The following is an 18,860-nucleotide window of genomic DNA, read 5'->3' as shown; positions in this document are numbered from 1 at the left end:
CACAGTTAGAGTTAAAACTGATCATGTCGAATCAGAGAGCATTCTTTGAATAAAAAGCAGTGCTTACTAGTTATGTGATCTTAAGCAGCTGACTGGACCTCTCTATGCTGCTAATGCCCTAGGTACTCCGAGGATTCTATGTGTACCTGGTCTGAGTCCGCGGTCAGAAGACAATGATTTCAATTATGTATAGCTATATTTAGAAGTGCAGCCAACTCCAGGGTCATGGAGTGGGGGCTCAGATTGGAGCTGGGGATATTAGTATAGCATTCTAGTTTCTCCCCGTGTCCCCCCTGTCCCTCCCTTTCCTGTATAACCATATAAACTGAGCCGTCAGCATCCCCATCCCAGCCAGTGAGCCCCTATCTCTAGCCGCATCTCTCCCGCCCCAGGATGGGAACAGACAACATCTCAGCGCGGTCCCCAGCCTCTTGTTTGTTTGCTATGGATTCCTCCATGCCGTGGGCACGTTTTTTTGCTAATTTTGTAGCTGCCTTTATCAAACGAGGATTCACAGGCGCCTTAGCCTCGATAAGTGGATTAGTCTCTGCGCTAAACAAGGAGGTGCGGGGGCGTGGGGGCTGCGCCACAGAGGAGGTTTGTTTCCGGAAGAATGGAGACAGCGTTCTCTGCCCCGTGCGGGGTGTCTGAGGCGCTAGAAGGGCCATCTGCACGCCTTGTCTCAGCTAAGAACTTGCTTGCTGGAAAGCAACCAGGAAGCCAAGGGGAGGGGCTAGGAGTTGGTGGGGGGGAAGGGGACTCTGCATTCTTTCCAGGCATATGATCCACCTGGGCTCATCATACTGAGCATGGGAACACCTGCCTGGATGGAAATACTCTCATGGCTGTCTCCTCCCTCCTTCCCCTCCAGCCTCTACTTTCTGTCTTCTCAGCCTCTTCCACTGTGTCTTGACTGGGGATTCAGGCTCAGCTCTTGCCGACTTCCCTAATCCAATTGAACAAAACCACAGCAACAAATTTGCAGGCCCTGGAACTCCAGAAGCAAGAGACGGGTCTGTTCAGAGGCTCTAGAATATTCCCTGGAGCTTCCTTAGCATTGGTGATCTCTGGGGAATGGCTCTTTGGAACCCCCAGGGTACCTCCCAGTCACCCCAGGTTGTAGTTGACAGTGCTTCTCCAGAGGCCCCAGAGTGTACCTTTAAAGTATGTGTTAGCTCTTCAATGTTGGAGCCATGAGATGTTAGCATCATGTCAAGTTGACCCTTGGCCTCCAGGAAGTTCCACCAGGTTTAGTTTGTGACTTTGCATGGCTCATGATGGCCTACCAGGTGTTGAGTCTGAGAGAGGAAGCAAAGATGTCTGGGTGATCAAGACAAGTCACAGACACAAACAGGGCATCTGGGGGAAGGTTCTGGATCAGGTATAGCTCTTTAGAGGTCAAGGCAGGAGGGAGCCAGATAGGTGAACTGGGTAGAGCTTAGAGGAGTTCCAGAAACCTGGGTATGAAATAAAGAACAAGAAGGAAGAAGGTAGAAGCATGCTTGCTCAGATAAACCATGAAGGCTGGTTGAGAAAGTGGGGTGATGGACCCCAGTGGTTCCCTCCCCCAGACCCTCCTTAGTGTAAGTGGTTGGGGTGTTCAGCTCTCTACTCTGTGCTGGCTGAGGGGCATAAGAAGCAGAGGTGCTGAGAGAGGAAGAAACAAACGGGCGGGCGGAGCGGAGCATCACGGGCCCTCAGCTGGTCCTTAGCCGCTCAGTCTCCCAAGCTGCCTCCAGCTGAGTGTGATTTTGCTATTTATTTACATGTAATTATTGCTATGAGGTGCAGATATTAACGCTGTCAAGAGCAATTTGCTCTGACATTTTTCATTCCCTCAGTGCCCCCGCCACTCTTGATGGGGCCCAGGGCTCTCCCTGCTTAGCCACGGCGCGCACTCGGTGGCCCGGCCCAGAACCACCCAGCCGGCAAGGAGCTGCGTCAGAGAGTTCACTGGGCTCTTCTGCAAGCCCATTAAGCTCTGAAATTGAATTTGGTCTGGGAAGAGGGTGGTTGCTCCCCACCCTGCTTCAGTTCTACCAGCCAGGCTGGCTCAGGGCCTCCCTGCCCTGCCATCCACAGACAAAACTGGTGGGCAAGGGCAGGCTTGCTGAGGGCATGGGCTGTGGGTTTGAGGGTAGCAGATTGCAACAGAGAGAATGATAAGGACCTTAAGGGCCACTGTCAGAGAGGCAGGTTGCACATGGCCTCGGTCTCACGGATACAGCCTAAGATGGATGTGGCCACTCATTCTCTGCCTCACCATCTGGCCAGCCAACAAGAATGGGCGAGGGAGGTGGGACAACAGGGAAGTTAGGGGGAAAGGAAGTGACCTGAGTTTGACCCTCAGAACCTGTATCAAAAGCCTGGTAAGGTGGTGAGCACCTGTAATCTAAGTGTCGGGAGGTAGAGACAGGTGGGTCAGGTTAGCTCCATGTTAGTGAGAGACCCACGGTGGGGGTCACAGAAGAGGAACATGTAAGGTTGTCACGTGGCCTCCACTCCCATGTGTATCAGTGCATATGTGCACACACAGAGGGAAGGAAAGAAATGCTGAGTGGCCCTGGGGACAGGTGGCTGGAGGGATGTCACAAGAAGAGTTTGCTCTGTAGCCCATGAGGCATCTCAGTCACTGTGAAATAGGAACAGGATCTGGGCTGGCCCCACACTGCCTCAAGCATACTGATCTCAGTAAGCCTCTGTTTCCTTTTAGTGTGTGTGTGTGTGTGTGTGTGTCCGTCAGTCCATCCGTGCAGGTGTGTATAGGCACTGTGAAAGCCAGAGAGGGCACCAGATCCCCTGGAGTTAGACTTGCAGGTGGTTCTGAGCTACCTGGTGTAGGTGCTGGGAACTGAACAGCCAGTGCTTTAACTGCTGAGCTGCTGCTCCAACCCCTAAACAGCTGTTTTTCATTCGGCCCACACTTCACAGGGTCAAGGCCGTGGGGTGTATGGCTGGCTCCTCCTCGAGCTGACCAGGAGGTGTCCAGAGGTGTCATGGCAGCCTGCTCACTCGAAGATGTCTGCTGGGTGGAGGGACAGCCTCACTTAAGAAAGATGGAAGTATGTGTCCCTGACCTGGTGTCTTTCTGATTGGTGGGAAAGAATGGCTGCCCACACACAGTAGACGGGAAGTAGTAGCTACCTGCACACAGTAGGTATCTAGCAATGTGGGCCTGTCAGTTTAGGGGCCAGATAGAAGAAACTGAGACCCATGGATCCTTTTACCCTGTTGTGGGGAACTGGCACTCTGGGTGAGCAGCAGGCCTGAACCATCATGGCTGTGGGTCCCTAACGCACTGTGATGCATGCCAGCTTGTCTGCCCGGACACTAATGAGGCCTCACTGCCACCACTCAGTCCCTGCCACCACCAATCTACAGATCCTCTCTGACAATTATGAAGGGGACACCACACACACACACACACACACACACACACACACACACACACGCACGGGGGGGGGGTGGCTGAGGACCCCTCCTGCTTCCCTCTCCTTCACCCCTCTGCCGCCTCCTCCCCCTCAGCTTGGCCAATTAGGCTCCTGACACCTGGAGCCGCTGACAAACTGTTTCTGTCACTTGCTCTCTGTCTTTCATTAGGGGCAGCAGAGGAGGGGGGGCAGGCGAGGGAGGGGAGAGCGATGGGATCTTTCATGCTTAGTAAGGCCGGCTACATTAATTACAAAACGGCCATTTGCCGCGTGAAACTCTGCTAATTAAATTTATGCAATCATTATCTTTAAATAGTCATATCTTTCCCAGCGATCGGCTGGTCCCTTCCTTCCCAACCCCTCTGCCACTGCTCCTGGCAGTCGCTCTAATCCCCTGGCCGTGTTTATCCAGCTATCAGAGATGCTTTTCCATCTTATCCTCCTTTACCCACCCCCCACCCCACGTGGACACCCCCAACCTAGGCCAGCCTAAGGATCTGCCCAGGGAAGGATGGCTAAAACCTCCACCATGTCTCCAGATAGCGGGAGAGTGGCACTTTGTCAACCAAATACCAGATGTCTAGATATATTCTTGACCTCCAGCAAGAGGTCATCCCATCCAGGATGTCCTGTCCTGCCTCCTGTCCTGCCTCCCTAGCTCTGTGGGCTAGGGAGGGGTCCCTAGTGAATCTTTAGGATTGGGGGGCATAAGCACACCACTAAACCTGCCCCTTTTGCTTTTCATTTAAGCAAGCCAGATACACGCCAGGCCTGGGCTAGAGAGAAAAAAAACCTCCAGTCCTTGTTTTCCTCCTGAACTTGCTCAGTTCAGCCAATGTTTGTTGGACACCTACTGTGTGCCAGGCACCCAGTCTGTCCTCAAGCAGCTCGTGCCCATCCAGGGCGATGGCGCATGGCCCCGATAGAATGCGTAGGTGTTGAAGTGTTTGTGTGTTTGGGTGTGTGCTGTGGACGTGTGAGTGAGTTTGCCATATGCACAGCAGCAGCCTAAGCCTGGGAAGAGTGTGGGGCTACGGGAGAGCTGAGGGCTGCCTCTGTGAGGTGAGGCTCCAGCCAATGAGGCGACAGGCTCTCCTTGCCGGGCCTTCTCCAGTCTCTTTGGATTCCAGGAGGGCCTTCCAAAGTCTCCCCTGGATCCTTTCTGATGATCCCAGAGGGAGAGCCCTTTTCCCCTTCCTCCTCACTCCAGGGGATCTTGCCTGCAACCCTTACCTTGCACACATACACCAAACTCACAGGTGTACTCACACGTGCACAAATAATATGTCTATGTACACACAGATAAGTAGTACCATGTGCACAAATGTGTACAAATGTACACAAGCACAAAAAGATTCTCCTAGGAATGTATAGTGCTCGCCTGTGCACACACATCTTGAATAGGATAGTCCCTTGTGCACACACATGCACAACTGACGCTCATGCACGCACGCGGTTAACAGCTATGAGGACATGCACTCGGTCCTTCCATACACATGTGTGTGCACACATAGCCCTCACACACATGTGATAATTCACACCCATGTCCGCATGCAGACAAAAATCCTCTATGTGGTATTCCCACGTATACACACATACACACAGCAATCGTGCGTATACACACCTAACAGCATTGTGCACTCAGTACTCCCGTGCACACATGTGACCCATACACATGGAGTACACACCATACTGAGCTGCTGAGCTGATTGGTAGAGCACACGTCAGCACAGGGGAAGACAAGAGCATAGCACTGAAAGCCAGGGCTCGGGATCTCACTATTATTTGCCCCTTAGGTGACTCCAGGCAAGCCCCAGAGCCTCAATTTCCTCATCTACCCAGTAGAGTAACTGCCTCAGAGTAGGCCATGGGCTTGACAGGGACAGGCTCTGGGAACTGGAGGATGCTATGCTTCAGCAATTGAAGAACTCTCTGGAGGCTGGAGGGAGGCAAGAGTGGGGCTTCCATGTGAAGTGGGGGATGGGGTGTAGCCCCTATACGCTGGTGAAGGGGCAGGGCTGGGGAGACCTGGGAGAAATCTTGTTTGGAAGTTCCGAGTCAGCACCCGAAGCCCATTACTGCAGTCCACAGGGGACGTGGGGGCATAGATCCTCTTAGCAGAGAATTGAGAGTCGGGGAGCAGTGGTAGCTGGCTGCCTGGGTGGGGGATTTCTCGATTGCTCTAATCCCAGCTGGAGAGAGGCAGGGGACCAGCAGGAGGGAATGCTTGTGTGTGTGTGTCTGTGTGTGTGTGTGTGTCTGTGTGTCTGTGTGCTTGCGTGTATTGAGATTGGAGGAGGGGATAGAGATGCATAGATCGGCACAGGAGAATGTGGAGGTGAGAGGCTGTGGTGTGTGGGAGTTAAGTGTGGATCAGTTCGCCTCTGTACGGTATGTGGATGACTCATGACCTAAAATGTGTGTGTATGCGTGCATATTTGTGTATGGGCATATATATGCATGCACATGTGCATTTGTATGTGTGTGTATCGTGTATCCTCCATGTCTTTGCCCAAGTGGCCCTGGCTATGTTTTGAGGCTACCAGTGTAACAAGCACAGAGATGACTTGTAGTGTGTCCCCATTGGAGTCACCTGGGGATATTAAACAATATCCCCAGGATCCAGACAGATGATACCAGTGAACAGCGACATTTCTGCGCAGCCCCCAACAAGCCCTGTCTTCCATTCCTGGCAATGGAACAGCCAGTCACCGGTATGTCCCCACTCTGGCCTGGCTACTTTCGGAAGTCACAGTGATGTGTTTAGCAAGAGGTTGGGCCAGGAATGGAGCTAGACCCGAAGCTGGAGGAGCAATATTTTGTGTGCCATATCAGAGAGTCCTTTATGACCAAACAGTCTGACGGATGGTGGCAGTAGGAGTGGGTGGGGGTGGCAGTAAGCCCTTTACTAAAATGTGCCTGCAGAGGTAAAGGGGTGTTCTTGATGGTAAAGCAGGAAAACCTGCTTGGGCATCAGAAGAAAGTTATCCCATCTGTGGATACAGGCTATACGTGCTGTGAGTGTCCCAGCAGCCCAAGTCTAGGAAACCTCATAGACTTACCCCAAATCCTCCCAGCCACCTCCTCTCTAACGATGACTATCATCATGCCTGAGGGGGTGTGGCTTGCTGAAGTGTCCCATGCCTGCTCCCTTTTGGAGACTGCAGCCCACTCCTAGATAGGATGGACCCTTCCCAGAGCAAAGCCAAGCTTCCTCCAGAAACATAAAGACAGAGCCGAAAAGGACACATTCACCCAGGTGGCTGTACTCTCTAAGGTTCATTTCCATCTCAGGGGGTCCCAGGGCCCCTTCTTGCTCCTCCCCTTTAACCCAGGTTTTAGTTGACTGGATGCTGGGCACATCCTCACTGCATTCTCTTCACATTAACACTCTAGGCAGCTGAGTTCCACGCTATTCCCATCACAGAGACCAGAAGACCAAGGCCTGGTAGATTAAAGAGCTTGCAGCAGGGGTAGTGGGGGAAGAAAGTGTGAGGGTCAGGGTGGGGGCAGAGTGGGCTCAGCGACGTGGTCTCAAGTGTCTAAACTAAAAGACCTGATCCTGAAGCCAGGCGTAGGAGTGTCTGTTTGCAAGCCAGTGCTCTGCAATTCACGGTTACTTTTAGCTACACAAGGAGTTCTGGGGCAGCCTTGGACTATATGAAGCTGGATCTGGTAGGACAGTTGAGTGTTCGAGGCTAGCCTGGGCTATGGTGAGACACCTTCCAATCTCCAGGAGGATCCCCAGCCTTTCTGCCTTCAGCTGATCTAGAGCCCTTGAGGAAAGAACTGTAGTGCTCAGGGCCTCGGAGAAGGAACAGTCTCCAACCTGCAGCTGGTCACAAGGGTGGGGGTGGGTGGGGATCTTCGACCTAATGGTTGCCCTCCCATTACCTTCTCAGTCCTGGGCCCATCTCCTCCCTCTCCCTGCCACCCAGAGCTTACCTACCACACAGCCCTGGTTTAGCTATGACACCTCTAATTTCAACTCCGCTCCCCAAGCCATGCTGGGTTATCACAGAGGGTGCAGAGCTCCAAGCTCAGGCTCTTCAGTCCCCAGGCCCTCGGGCCAGCTCAGGAATGGAGGGAATTAATTACATTCTACCATCCCCTTTTAAAGTAGGGGAGCGCGTCGGGGCGTCCACAGAGGAGGGGCTGCAGAGCAGAGGCTGTGGAAAGAGAGGCACCCCTGAAAGTAGCAGGCCTCTCCCCAGGGGCGGAAGAGGGTGGGTGAAGCTGGCCCCTTATTGATTTAGCCAGGTCTGGGCTGGGACTGATTTGGGGAAGGGGGTGGGGGTGAGTGCGCCACGGGGTGGGGGGTGGGGTGGTGGTGAAGGGGGAAGAAAGGAAGAGAGAGGAAGGTAAGGCTGTCAGTCAGGCTGACGGACAGCCCCGAGATTTGCCTTCAGATAAAACCTTACAGATGTGGAGGTCAGTATTGATTTTGAGTTAGTAACGGTACCTTACCAAGAAGTAATACATTAGTGAAAGCAAGGTCACCAAGATAAAGCAAACCCCACCCGGGAGAGGCCTCGGCATTCCTGAGGGGGCGTGCATTACCGCAGGAGACCAGTACTTCCTCAAGTTCAAAAGTGTGCAGGCCCAGACCTCCGCTGGGCCCCACTGTGGGCAAGATGCTTCCTGCTTCTGTGACAGAGAGACTTCCTGCAGAGGTCCCCAGGGCTCTGCACCCTCAGTGCCGGGAAGACCCCAAAACCTAGTAGGAGCACCACCTGAGAGACTGAGACCCAGGCATAGACCCTGGAGTGGCCACTAACCAGCTGTATGAAATCCATTCCCTGGTGCCTCAGTTTCCCCATTTACAGATTAGGGGTAGAAAACCCATTTGCTAGAGACCATTTACAGCAATGACTTAGTACCACCCTGGCTGAAGCCTCTCCTCCATGGTAGCTGCCCGGTTCTCTTAGGTTTTGCCCTGTCTGTTTGCTGGAAAGGGGCTCTCGGGCAGATGAAATGGAAACCATTTGATCCACAGGCCTCCAGGGACTCAGAGCCACCATTCACACCTACCCCAGATGTGGATTTGATTTGATGTTCCAGGCCAAATCCCATTGAGCAAATCCCATTATAGGAAAAGCTCCCTGGGCCGAGCTGTCTGTTAACCGGCAGGGTCCAAGGCCTTCAGAGCCACTGGGCACCACACAAACCCCTTCCTACAAAGGGCTGCAGGAGGCCTCATAGCTCCCAGGTCTCCTCGCCGTGTAGCCCTGGCTGTCTTGGAACTCACTATGTAACCAGGCTGACTCTGAACTCTCAGAGCTCCACCTACCTCTGCCACCCAAGTGCTGAGCATCCAGAATCATGCTCCACTTAAAATATTTTTAAAACGAGTTCATTACTTTCCAGTGTGTGTGTGTGTGTGTGTGTGTGTGTGTACCTTCATGAGTCTATGTGCAACATGTCCATGCAGGTGCCCAAGGAGACCAGAAGAGGGCGCTACAGTCCCTGCAGCTGTACTTAAAGGTGATTGTGAGCTGCCTGATATGTGTTCTGGGGATCAAACTTGAGTCCTCTGCAAGAGTCCTCAGCCATCATCTCCCCAACTCCCTTGATGTTGACCTTCTGGCTGTTTCCTAAGCTTATTGGGTGTGTTCTCACCTTGGGGCCTTCGCATTTGTAGATTCCCCTATCTGGAAAGCCCTCTGCTGAGCACATCTTGCAATGACTGGTTCTTTTGAACTTGGTGGATATGAACACTCGAGACAGGTCTTCCCTAACCCCGCTCCCACCCCTCTTCCCCCACCCCTCTGCCTCCCGTGCTCTGCCGCCCCATGCCCTTCAGGGTCTCATCCATAGTGGTCTCCTGTAGTCCAGATTATACTTTGTATCTGTCTACTTCTTTGTTGCCAGCTTCCTTCATTAAACTGACAGCTTCAAGAGGGAGTTGGGATTATCCTTTGGGATGTCCTAGTGCTTGGCTTAGGGTCAGGTGCATGATAAATGCTCAGTAAATATTAGAGCCCTGTGTGTGAATTCAGTGAGCCCTCTGAGCTCGCTGTGGGCTGCAGATACACAGCACACGCTGGAGCCGCGAAGCAGTTGAGAGCGCGTACTTTGTGCCCACCGCAGCATCCCGTGACACGTTTGCTGGATAACAAATGAGTGCATGAACGTTCTTGGCTTTGGAGAACACAACAATGTGGGATCGCAGAGGGGCCTGAGAAACTGGACTAGCAGGGAAAGGTGTGGTCACAAGAAGCCCTTGCTGGAGCCCTTGCTAGTTCGCGAGTGACCCGTCAGGTCAGGGTGGGTGGGTGTCTGTCATAGAGACGTGTGTGGGTGTCTGTCATAGAGAATGTGCATGCATGGGGTCTGTGGAGTACCGCCTCGTCTCCCTACCCACCCTTATCCTTTCTATTTCCCCCACATCTTTTCTGAGCTGATGGTAAAGGGCGGGATTAGAGACGAGCTGAGCCCCAACCTCCTCCAGGATCCTCCCACCCTGATGTGTTTTCTGAAAGAAAGGAAGGGGCCGCTGAGCCTATTCCTGCAGCCCAGGCTCCCTATAAGGGGTAGTGAGCTCTGTTTGTAGGAGACAGGATGAGTGACAGTGTCATCATTTAGGTGGAGAAATGCGGTCTTGATTAGGAATCAAACACAGCTGGGAATGGAGTCTCCCAGGCCCGGATCAGTTTTAGAGTCCTGAGTTCACCCTGGAATCCCTATACGCACCCCACAGCAGGTTTCCCAGCCTTGGGGACACCCATCTTGAAGATCTGAACACCAGAGACCCAGGTCAGGGTTTGGCTGTCGTCACATCCCCAAAACCCAGCACCCCACTATTGATCCTGCCCTGCCAGAGATGTCAGAGGCAGGGCGAGCCTGCGAGCTGTGCAGACAACTCAGAGTGGTCCAGGTGCATCCCACACAGTTTCACGCATCCCTTTCACACCTCCCCGAAGACTCAGACTATCTTTGCCATCTTGAAGGGGTCCGCAGGGTTCTGCCCAGCCTAAAGATCCCATCAGCAAAGCCTATGGGCAGCTGCTATCCCCTCCTTCCAGCTCTGCTTAGGGTCAGGTTCACAAAGTCCGGGCACCAAAAGAGGTGCTTCTCCTCTTCTACTGGTTCCCCAAAACCAGATAACTACATCCATAGCCATGGGGTGGTGCCCTCCAAAGGGCCTTGGATGGGACAACTTGATCCCTGGGAATCTGTGGCAGGTGATCTGAGCCATGAACGGGGCCCTAGCCTGCTGGCTCCCTGGCCGGCTGCGAGATCTCTGTGGACCCCCCTGCTTTTGCCTGAGAAATGGGTTCTTAGCTCTGTCCCACATGTCTTCATAGTGTTCCAGATGGGGGACTGTCATGCAGGTGAGTGACTAAGGAGAGGTGTGAAGGGAGGGGCCACTGAGGAGCCTGTGAGAACAGGACCCTGTTTCTCAGGCTCTTAGCCTGAGCATGTCCAAGGCGGAGCCTGTCCCAGGCAGAGCTCCCTTCAGCCTCCCAACCACCCTCTGACTCAGCCACCCTCACAATCCCTTTCCATGGGACTTCAGGAGACATGGGATTTCCGGGCTGCCTACGCCCCCTCAGTTACGCAGCTGTTAAGTATGAGAGCCCTGCCTCCATCTGGGGCTTGAAAAACCTGTGTGTCTGCCCTTGACCTGTTCTTCTGCCTCATCCTGTGCAGGCCAAGTCATGGGGAGACAGATGTCCTCAGAGGGGTCTGGCTTCAACTTTCCTTGGACTGGCAGCTAGTCTTATGCCTAGAGACAGGTGAAGAGGTCACATTCAAAGCTATCTCTCTCAAACCCCTCAACGTTCTGTGCTGTGAGGATCTTTGCTTATTGCCCAGACAGTTTGGTTCCATTCTTCTGCTTCCATGGGCAAGGGCCAGAACTCCGAAGTTCCATGGCCTTCAACCTAGGGCACGAGGCTGGACTTGTTATCAGTATCTGTTGAATGACTCAGTGCGCACCCCAATGCCCAACATCCATTCTTCAGGCTGAGTTCCTAGAGATCAGTCTGGAGGTTCCTACTGCTGAACCAGGCCAAGCAGGCTCATGGGTGAAAGCCAGAGACAGCAGAGATGGGTCAGAGGGTTAAGGGCTGCCAAGCCTGATGACCCAAGTTCGATCTCCAGGACCCACATGGTGATTTCCTTAGGTTATCTTCTGATCTCCACATGTATGCTATGACATGCACCCCCCAACACACACACACACCACGCAGACACACATACACACGTGAACAAATAAAATATTAAAAGCACGGGCTTTGTGCTTTGGTATAGTAGAGATAGGAGCTCAAAGTCCAGAGTCGAGAATGTTACAGTCAGCATGACAAATGTGTGTGGGGGAAGTCATGAAGCCAGGAGGACCCGCCTCCCTTCAGTGTGTGTGAAGATGGGCATCCCAGTCTGATGGGGGAGGCACAGTCAACTAAGTATCAGAGGGAAGCTCCCTGACTGATGAGAGAGACATGATCATCTAGTTAGGAGACTTAGGAATGCACTCAGCAACTCAGGCGCAATTCCACCATTCATTCACCCCTGATAGGCCTAGGGTGTCCATTATCTAGTGAGTGCATTTGCTCATTCATGCATTCATTCATTCATCCCTTCAGCTGATAGGCCTAGGGTGCCCATTATCTAGTGAATGCATTTGTTCCTTTATGCTTACATTCATTCATTCACCCCTTCAGCTGATAGTCCCATAGTGCCTTTTACCTAGTTAGTAAATTTATCTCTTATGCATGTGTGCATTTATTCGTTCTTCCATTCATTCATTCATTCAGTCAGTCAGTCAGTCAGACACCTAGATGATCGGCCCAGACTGCCCTTTGTCTAGTTGGTGCCCATTCACTCATTCATTCATTCATTCATTCATCCAACTGATAGACAAACCTTGTGTGGCTAGCGTGTTTGTTAATTCAGAGACATATACACCCATTCATTATGCATTCATTCATTTCTTCACTCATGTAGCTGATGGATCCAGAATGCCCCTTTGTGACGTTAGTACATCATTCATGCATTTAGCCCTGGCTTATTCGTTCAGCTGATAGGCTCAGAGTGCCTCTTGTCTCGTAAGCACCCATCCCTCATTCATTCACTCGTTCAGTCAACAGACCCAGGATACCCTTATCCAGTTAGTGAAGTTACTCATGCATGCATTCATTCCTTCATTCATTCATTCAGCAGAAGGCAGAGGGTAACCCCCTCAAACTAGGCCATAAGGGACAGAAAGTGACAAAGGACCTGCCTTGCTCCTGGAGCTTCTGATAGGGAACGGTCCCTTGGGCCCATATTGGGCAGGGAAAATACTGAAGACCAGCATCCATTTCCTACACAAGGCTGTTATACTGGTGAGGTCTGCCCTGGGCCTCTCGGTCCGGTCCTTTCGCGATGGTGCCCTGGGGTCCAGCCTCTGGCACTGCCTGTCTCTCCTGCAGGTGATGAGCATCCTCAGCAACCCGAGCGCGGTGCCTCCACAGCCCCAGGCCGACTTCTCCATCTCTCCACTCCATGGAGGCCTGGAGTCTGCTTCTTCTATCTCAGCCAGCTGCAGCCAGCGGGCGGACTCCATCAAGCCAGGAGACAGCTTGCCCACGTCCCAGTCCTACTGCCCACCTACCTACAGCACCACTGGCTACAGTGTGGACCCTGTGGCTGGCTACCAGTATGGCCAGTATGGCCAAAGTGAGTGTCCCCCTTGTTGCCCACCTCCAGTGGGCTGGCTTATTCCTGGGCAAGGTGGTGGCCAGGGTGGAGGGTGTTTCTTTCTTTTAAAATATTTAAAATTATCTTAGTTTATGCGTATGAAGGTTTTTGTCTGCCTGTGTGTCTGTGTACCACGTGCGTGCCGTGTGCCATGGCCAGAAGAGGGCGTCTGATCCCCTGGAACTGGAGTGACAGATATGTGTAAGCCATGCTATGGGTGCTGGGAACTGAGCCCAGGGCCTTGGCAAGAGCAGCCAGCACTCTTAACCTGGAAGAGCAGTCAGTGCTCTTAACCACTGAGCCATCTCTCCAGCCCTCATTTAAATCTTAAAATAAGCCAGGCAATGGTGGCTCACTCCTTTAATCCCAGCACTTGGGGGGTAGAGGCAGGTGGATCTCTGTGAGTTCAAGGCCAGCCTGGTCTACAGTGTGAGTTCTAGGACAGTGGGGACTGTTACACAAAGAAACTCTGTCTCAGAAAACAAGCAACAAAAATGAAACTATTTTTTTTAATTTAGTTTTATTTTATTGGTGTTTTGCCTGTATGTATGTTTGCATGAGGGTGTTGGGTCTTGGAGTCAGAGACAGTTGTGAGCTGCCAGGTGGTTACGGGGAATTGAACCAGGGTCCCCTGGAAGAGCAGTCAGTGCCCTTGACCACTGACCCATCTCTTCAGCCCCTACAATTTTTTTTTAATTGTGTGTGTGTGTGTGTGTGTGTGTGTGTGTGTGTGTGTGTGTGATGTATGTGAGAGGAGGCATGGACTTGAACCTGAGTCGGGGGGGGGGGTCAGAGGACAAATTCAGGGAATTTTTTCTCTCTGTCCACCTTTACATGGGTTCTGGGACTCAAACTCAAGGTTGTGTTTCACCCTTTGAACCATTGCTCAGGCCCAGATGTCCCTTTAACAAGGAAAACAGAGGCCCTTCAAGGAAGCAGAGGTCCCTAAGATGTTCTGAGCTGCCCATCCAACCCGCTCACCTCTGAGTAAGACTCTCACTTCCATCCCGGGAGCCACAAACGTCCCTGCATTTTCTTAGGCCAAACTTTAAAATATAAGAAGAACAGGGCAGGGTAATTTTTATTAACATATTTTATTTAACCCGATATACCCAGAGCAGGTCACTGCTTCACACAGTCAAGATGTGATTACCCAGGAAACAATCTATCTTCTTTTGTTCAGACTGCCTTTGAAACTTTGTTGCTATCTGTTAGTGATACTGGGGCTCGAACCTAGGACCTTGCCCAAGCTAGAGAAGAGCGCCACCACTGGGCTATATCCCCAGTCCTCTATTGACTTCTTACTTTGAGACAAGGTCTCACTAGGATGTCCATCCACACTGGGCCTGAACTCACTCTGCAGCCCAGATGGGACTTGAATTTCTGTCCTTCATCTTAAAGTGCATAAAGGGGCTGTTGGGGACGTGGTACGGCGCACCCAGGTCCTTCTAAATAGATTTGTAAGTTTTCAACCATGAAACAATGAAATTAAAGTTCAGTTTTTGAGTTTGAATGACATAAAACTGACATCTGAGAGTCTGTTCCTCATTGCACCAGGGTCAAGTGCAGGACAGTTAGCTGCATGTGGCCGGTGGCATGAAGTGGGGACCATACAGTGGGGGATCTGATTCCCTCTTCCCCATATGCATGGGGGGACGGCTTTGTGTAGAGCTCTGTCTTCTGCATGACTCCCCCATTCCCCGGGCTCCAAAGTTTCACGTGCCCATTCCACCCGTTGTTACCTTGGCATCTTGCCTTGATGTAGGGACGGTGGACCCTCAGGCCAACAGCTGGACAAGATGGGCTTGGTCACAACCTCTGGCTGCCACCTGATAGGGCCAGCAGCAGAGCAGGCCCAGACAGGATGGGGGAGCCAAAGGTCACAAAGCTGCCCTCCTGCCACCTTCCAGCAAAGGCCTCACCTGCTGGTGTCAAACTAATCAGGAGAGCGTGTGGAGAGGGTGAGGCCTCCAGCCAGAGGGCATCCTCTCCTCCAGCTGCCGCCTGCCCCTGCCACACTGACCTCTGCTTCCTGAGGCCCCCAGCCTACTCCAATCACATGGCCTTGGCCTCCACGGTTAAATGAGGGCCAGCTGTGTGGGCCTCCACCTCCCATGTGCCTGTGTACATGCTTGCATGTGTGTATGCATCACAGGTATGTTACAGTCCAAGTGTCTGTACACAGCTATGTACAAGTGATGTGACTTGGATTAATTCAGCAGCTGCAAAATGGCCCCATATTTGCAGAAAAATGAGTTGCCTATAAGTGTGTAAATTTATGACGAACATACATTTATCTTTAACTATATGCAAATACATACAAATGACCATTCTGTGTACCCACTGGTACAGGTATATGGTTTTGCATGTATGAACACACACAGGCACACATACATATGACAGACAGCATTTAGTAATATGCACACATTTAAATTTTCATAGGTGGGTTCTTAAGGGCTTGTGTGTCTATATATGTGTGTGTGCATTGACATGTGTGTGTATCCTTTGTGTACAATGAGTATGCAGATAAACATTATTGTGTGCAATCATGTATTTTGGTGTGTGCATGTGCATAAAGGCGTCTATTATTAGGCATGCTTGGGTGCTTGCATGGTTGTGCTGTTTTGTGTCTGGATGTGTATATGCTGTGTCTGGGCATGACTGTGTATGCAGTTTTATGTGTGACTATGGATTGTGGGACTGTGAGTGTGAACACACGTGTGAGAAGCAGATTTACATGACCATCTGTGAACAGGATGCACCCATGTGCACAGAGCCTTTCCAGTGGGTCCCGGGTTGACCTCCTGACCCAGCACATGTTCCCAGCCCAACACGCGACACACATGCTCTTGATAAAACTTTTGAGAGCAGCAGCAGCATGGCCGGCCCCAGGCAGGCGTTAGTCACACCCGGAGCCTGGAGCCCCTGCCCTGCTCCAGGGCGCCTGCCCAATTCGGAAATAAAATTAACCCCAAAGTCTGTATGGGGGTGGTAGGGGAGGGGGATCAAAAGAGAAGGGGCCCAGGAGGCCAGAAAGGAGAGGTAGTTGCCCTCCCTCTCCTTCCTCGCCCCTCCCCTCCTTTCCCCGCTCCTCTGTTGCTGCAGGGAGCACTAAGGACTCCTCTTGGGCTATCTTCTCCAGCCCCACATAGACCCCACTCACTGAGGCCCCTCTTCCGCCATGGACAAGATACACATCCAGCCTCAGCTTTCCCACCTGCAGGACGGGTCTGGGACCAGACAGATCATCTCAGAGGTTTCCTGTCACTCCATCTCCTTTTCCGTTGACATTCTAGAACAGCCCAAGAGCATGTCATCTTCCCATTAACTACCTGCCGACATCCCCAAGCACACACAAGGCCAGGTTCCCTGATCAGCTTGGAAAGTCACGCATTCCTGCACACACTTCCCTATATTGGTCCTGACCCACCTGTCACCTGCTGCCTCTTGTTCCATGCTTGAGTTTCGCCCCCGCAGCGCTGTGCAAAATGTGTGCTTATTCACATAGCTTTCACAGTTCCTGGGTCCTCAGCTTGCTCGGCTCAGAGAAGTAAGCAGTGTTCCCAAGGTCCCACAGCAGGGGGATTGTGACTCAGCTTTCCAACCTCAAACCACAGGTGGATCCAGTTTCGTGCAAGACCTTTGGTATTGATTGGCTCACGCTCGCTTTCCAGTGTGCAGACTCGTGTATGTGAGTTCCACTGAGCATGGGCGCAGAGGCGAGGCATAGCTGTGCAAAGTGCGTGTGCAGGAAGGAAGGAGAAGTGACGGTTAGTTGAGCATCTACTATGGAGTTGACATCCTAGCTACACTACCACACAGAGCCATATGCTTGGTAATTCCCACTGCTCGCTACAGAAATGGCATCTAGAGAAATCACCTGCCTAAGGTATTGGTGGGCGAGGTAGCCTCGCCTGCATCCCAGCCCTCACTTTCAGGAGTCCTTGGAACATGGACCTGACCCAACTCCTGTGCAGCAGAACCCTCCCCCGTCTCCTCGGGCCTCTCACCTTCCCAGGGACACCTTCACACCTTCTTTTTCAGCTCTGGCCACGTCCATCCATCTGCCCATCTCTCAGCGTCCCTAGGGTGGGTGGGGGCAGGAGGCCAGGGACGGGGCACATGGTAGATTAATATGGCCCCAGTGTTCCCAGAGGCCAGGGCCACACTAATGATGGCGCTGATAGAACGCAGGAGTGTGAAAAGAATTTTAATAGATCTGACAACTCTAATAAGAATTTGTGTCTAGAAGGGTCCTCCTCTGGGGCCGCTCTCTGACGAGGCATTGATGGCTGAGATTTGTTTACGGGTTGGCATTGCTGGCCCATCTCCTGCCAGCTCCTGATTACTGTAATTGGAGATGTTCAGAGCCCAGGCGGGGTGTGAGGCAGGAGAAGGGAAACACGGAGGGACAGAGTCCCTAATGAGGAATGTCACCTCCCTGCCTTCTCGCCAGCCCCTTGCCTCTACCCTAGGAAGAGGCAAGTAAGCCCTACAGTTGGTCCCTTGGGTGCTCTGGAAGTTGCCAGGGTCAGCAGGAAAGTTGCTGGGAAAGCCCCTACTGTGTGCTGGGGGAGGCCAACCAGGGAGCAGGCATAGAGTGGGTAGAGGTGCCAGAGGAACGCCTCTTTATTTTTCCTGCATTTATATGTGTGTGTGTGTTCACGTGTGTGGAGTTGTGCTCATAGAGGTCAGAGGTCAAGCTCAGGCATCATCCTCAGACACTGTCCGTTTTGTTTTTGAGACAGCATCTCTCACCGACCTAGAACTTACCAAGCAGGCTGTCCATCAAGCTCTGGGGGATCCAGCTGCCTGTCTCCCCAGCATTGGGTCCAGCTTTTCTGCATGGGTTCCAGGGATCCAGTTTTCACATCTGGACAGTTTTGCCACAGAGCCATCTCCCCAGCTCCATGGGTGTCAACTTTAGCTCCTCCGGGCCACTCGTGAAGTGTTAGTCTGGACTGGCAACTGTCTCTGCTTCAGTTTCCACGTGTAGGAAGAGGGAACTGTCCTCCCTGAGGCACAGAACTCATGTCCCCTAGTACACAGTAAGAGCCAACTAAGTGTGGACGCTGCCTTTGCTGTTGTCCCTCTCCAGGGACACACCCCAGAGCCCATCGCAGCGATAACTAATGATGAGGTCATGCCAGAGCCCAGCATGGCATAGACTGAGGCAAGGTAGGCCACCGCCTTCTGTGGCCAAAGAAAGGTCACCGGAGGTGATGTGTGCCCTTAGTAAGTTCGTGACTTTGACTGAAAAGGAAATAAGACAATGTAGGGGAAAAGGGCAGGCAAAGTACCTCAGTCTTGAAGGTCGTATGCATAGAGAGGGTCATTTCCAGGGATGCTCCTGTCTCAGGGTCGATTCCAGGAGCTGCTGATGAAGCTCAAGGCTCAGGAGCTGCCACCAGGTTTCCTGGGTTTGAAAACATGAGAGAAAGCAGCTGATTTTAGTTACAGTCCCCAAGGACCTTGGCTCTACGCTACCTCTGTCAAACTGGGAAAAGGGACAGCCACGCTACCTGGTTTGTAGAGCTGGAATGAGACCCGAAAGCACCCCAAGTACAGGGCTGGGGGCAGAACAGCACAGGACTAGCTCTTTGCAGTTTCTGGTTCTATCCCTTCTGTGCCTGTCACCCCTCTGGGAGGGTGGCTTACTGGTCCCTGCACCCTGGAACCCGAGGAGAAATGACCGTGTGGGCAGAGCTGCGGGGTCTTCCCAAAGCTAGAGCTGGGAATCCACGC

General features: G+C 52.4%; 1 protein-coding gene across 3 annotated transcripts in view; it reads left to right on the top strand.

Moving 5' to 3' along the window:
• Positions 1-18,860, top strand: part of Pax7 (paired box 7) — a 93,737-nt gene that overhangs the window by 68,803 nt on the left and 6,074 nt on the right. For all 3 annotated transcript variants that reach the window (XM_075946281.1, XM_075946282.1, XM_075946280.1), the window contains exon 8: positions 12,848-13,094. In XM_075946281.1, the coding sequence (XP_075802396.1) occupies positions 12,848-13,094 (247 nt within the window). The remainder of the gene's footprint in view (positions 1-12,847; positions 13,095-18,860) is intronic.

The sequence above is a fragment of the Microtus pennsylvanicus genome, chromosome 13, assembly GCF_037038515.1.
Source record: "Microtus pennsylvanicus isolate mMicPen1 chromosome 13, mMicPen1.hap1, whole genome shotgun sequence".
Lineage (NCBI taxonomy): Eukaryota > Metazoa > Chordata > Mammalia > Rodentia > Cricetidae > Microtus > Microtus pennsylvanicus.
The sequence above is the reverse complement of the archived record's forward strand: the minus strand, read 5'-3'. Positions and strand labels throughout refer to the sequence as shown.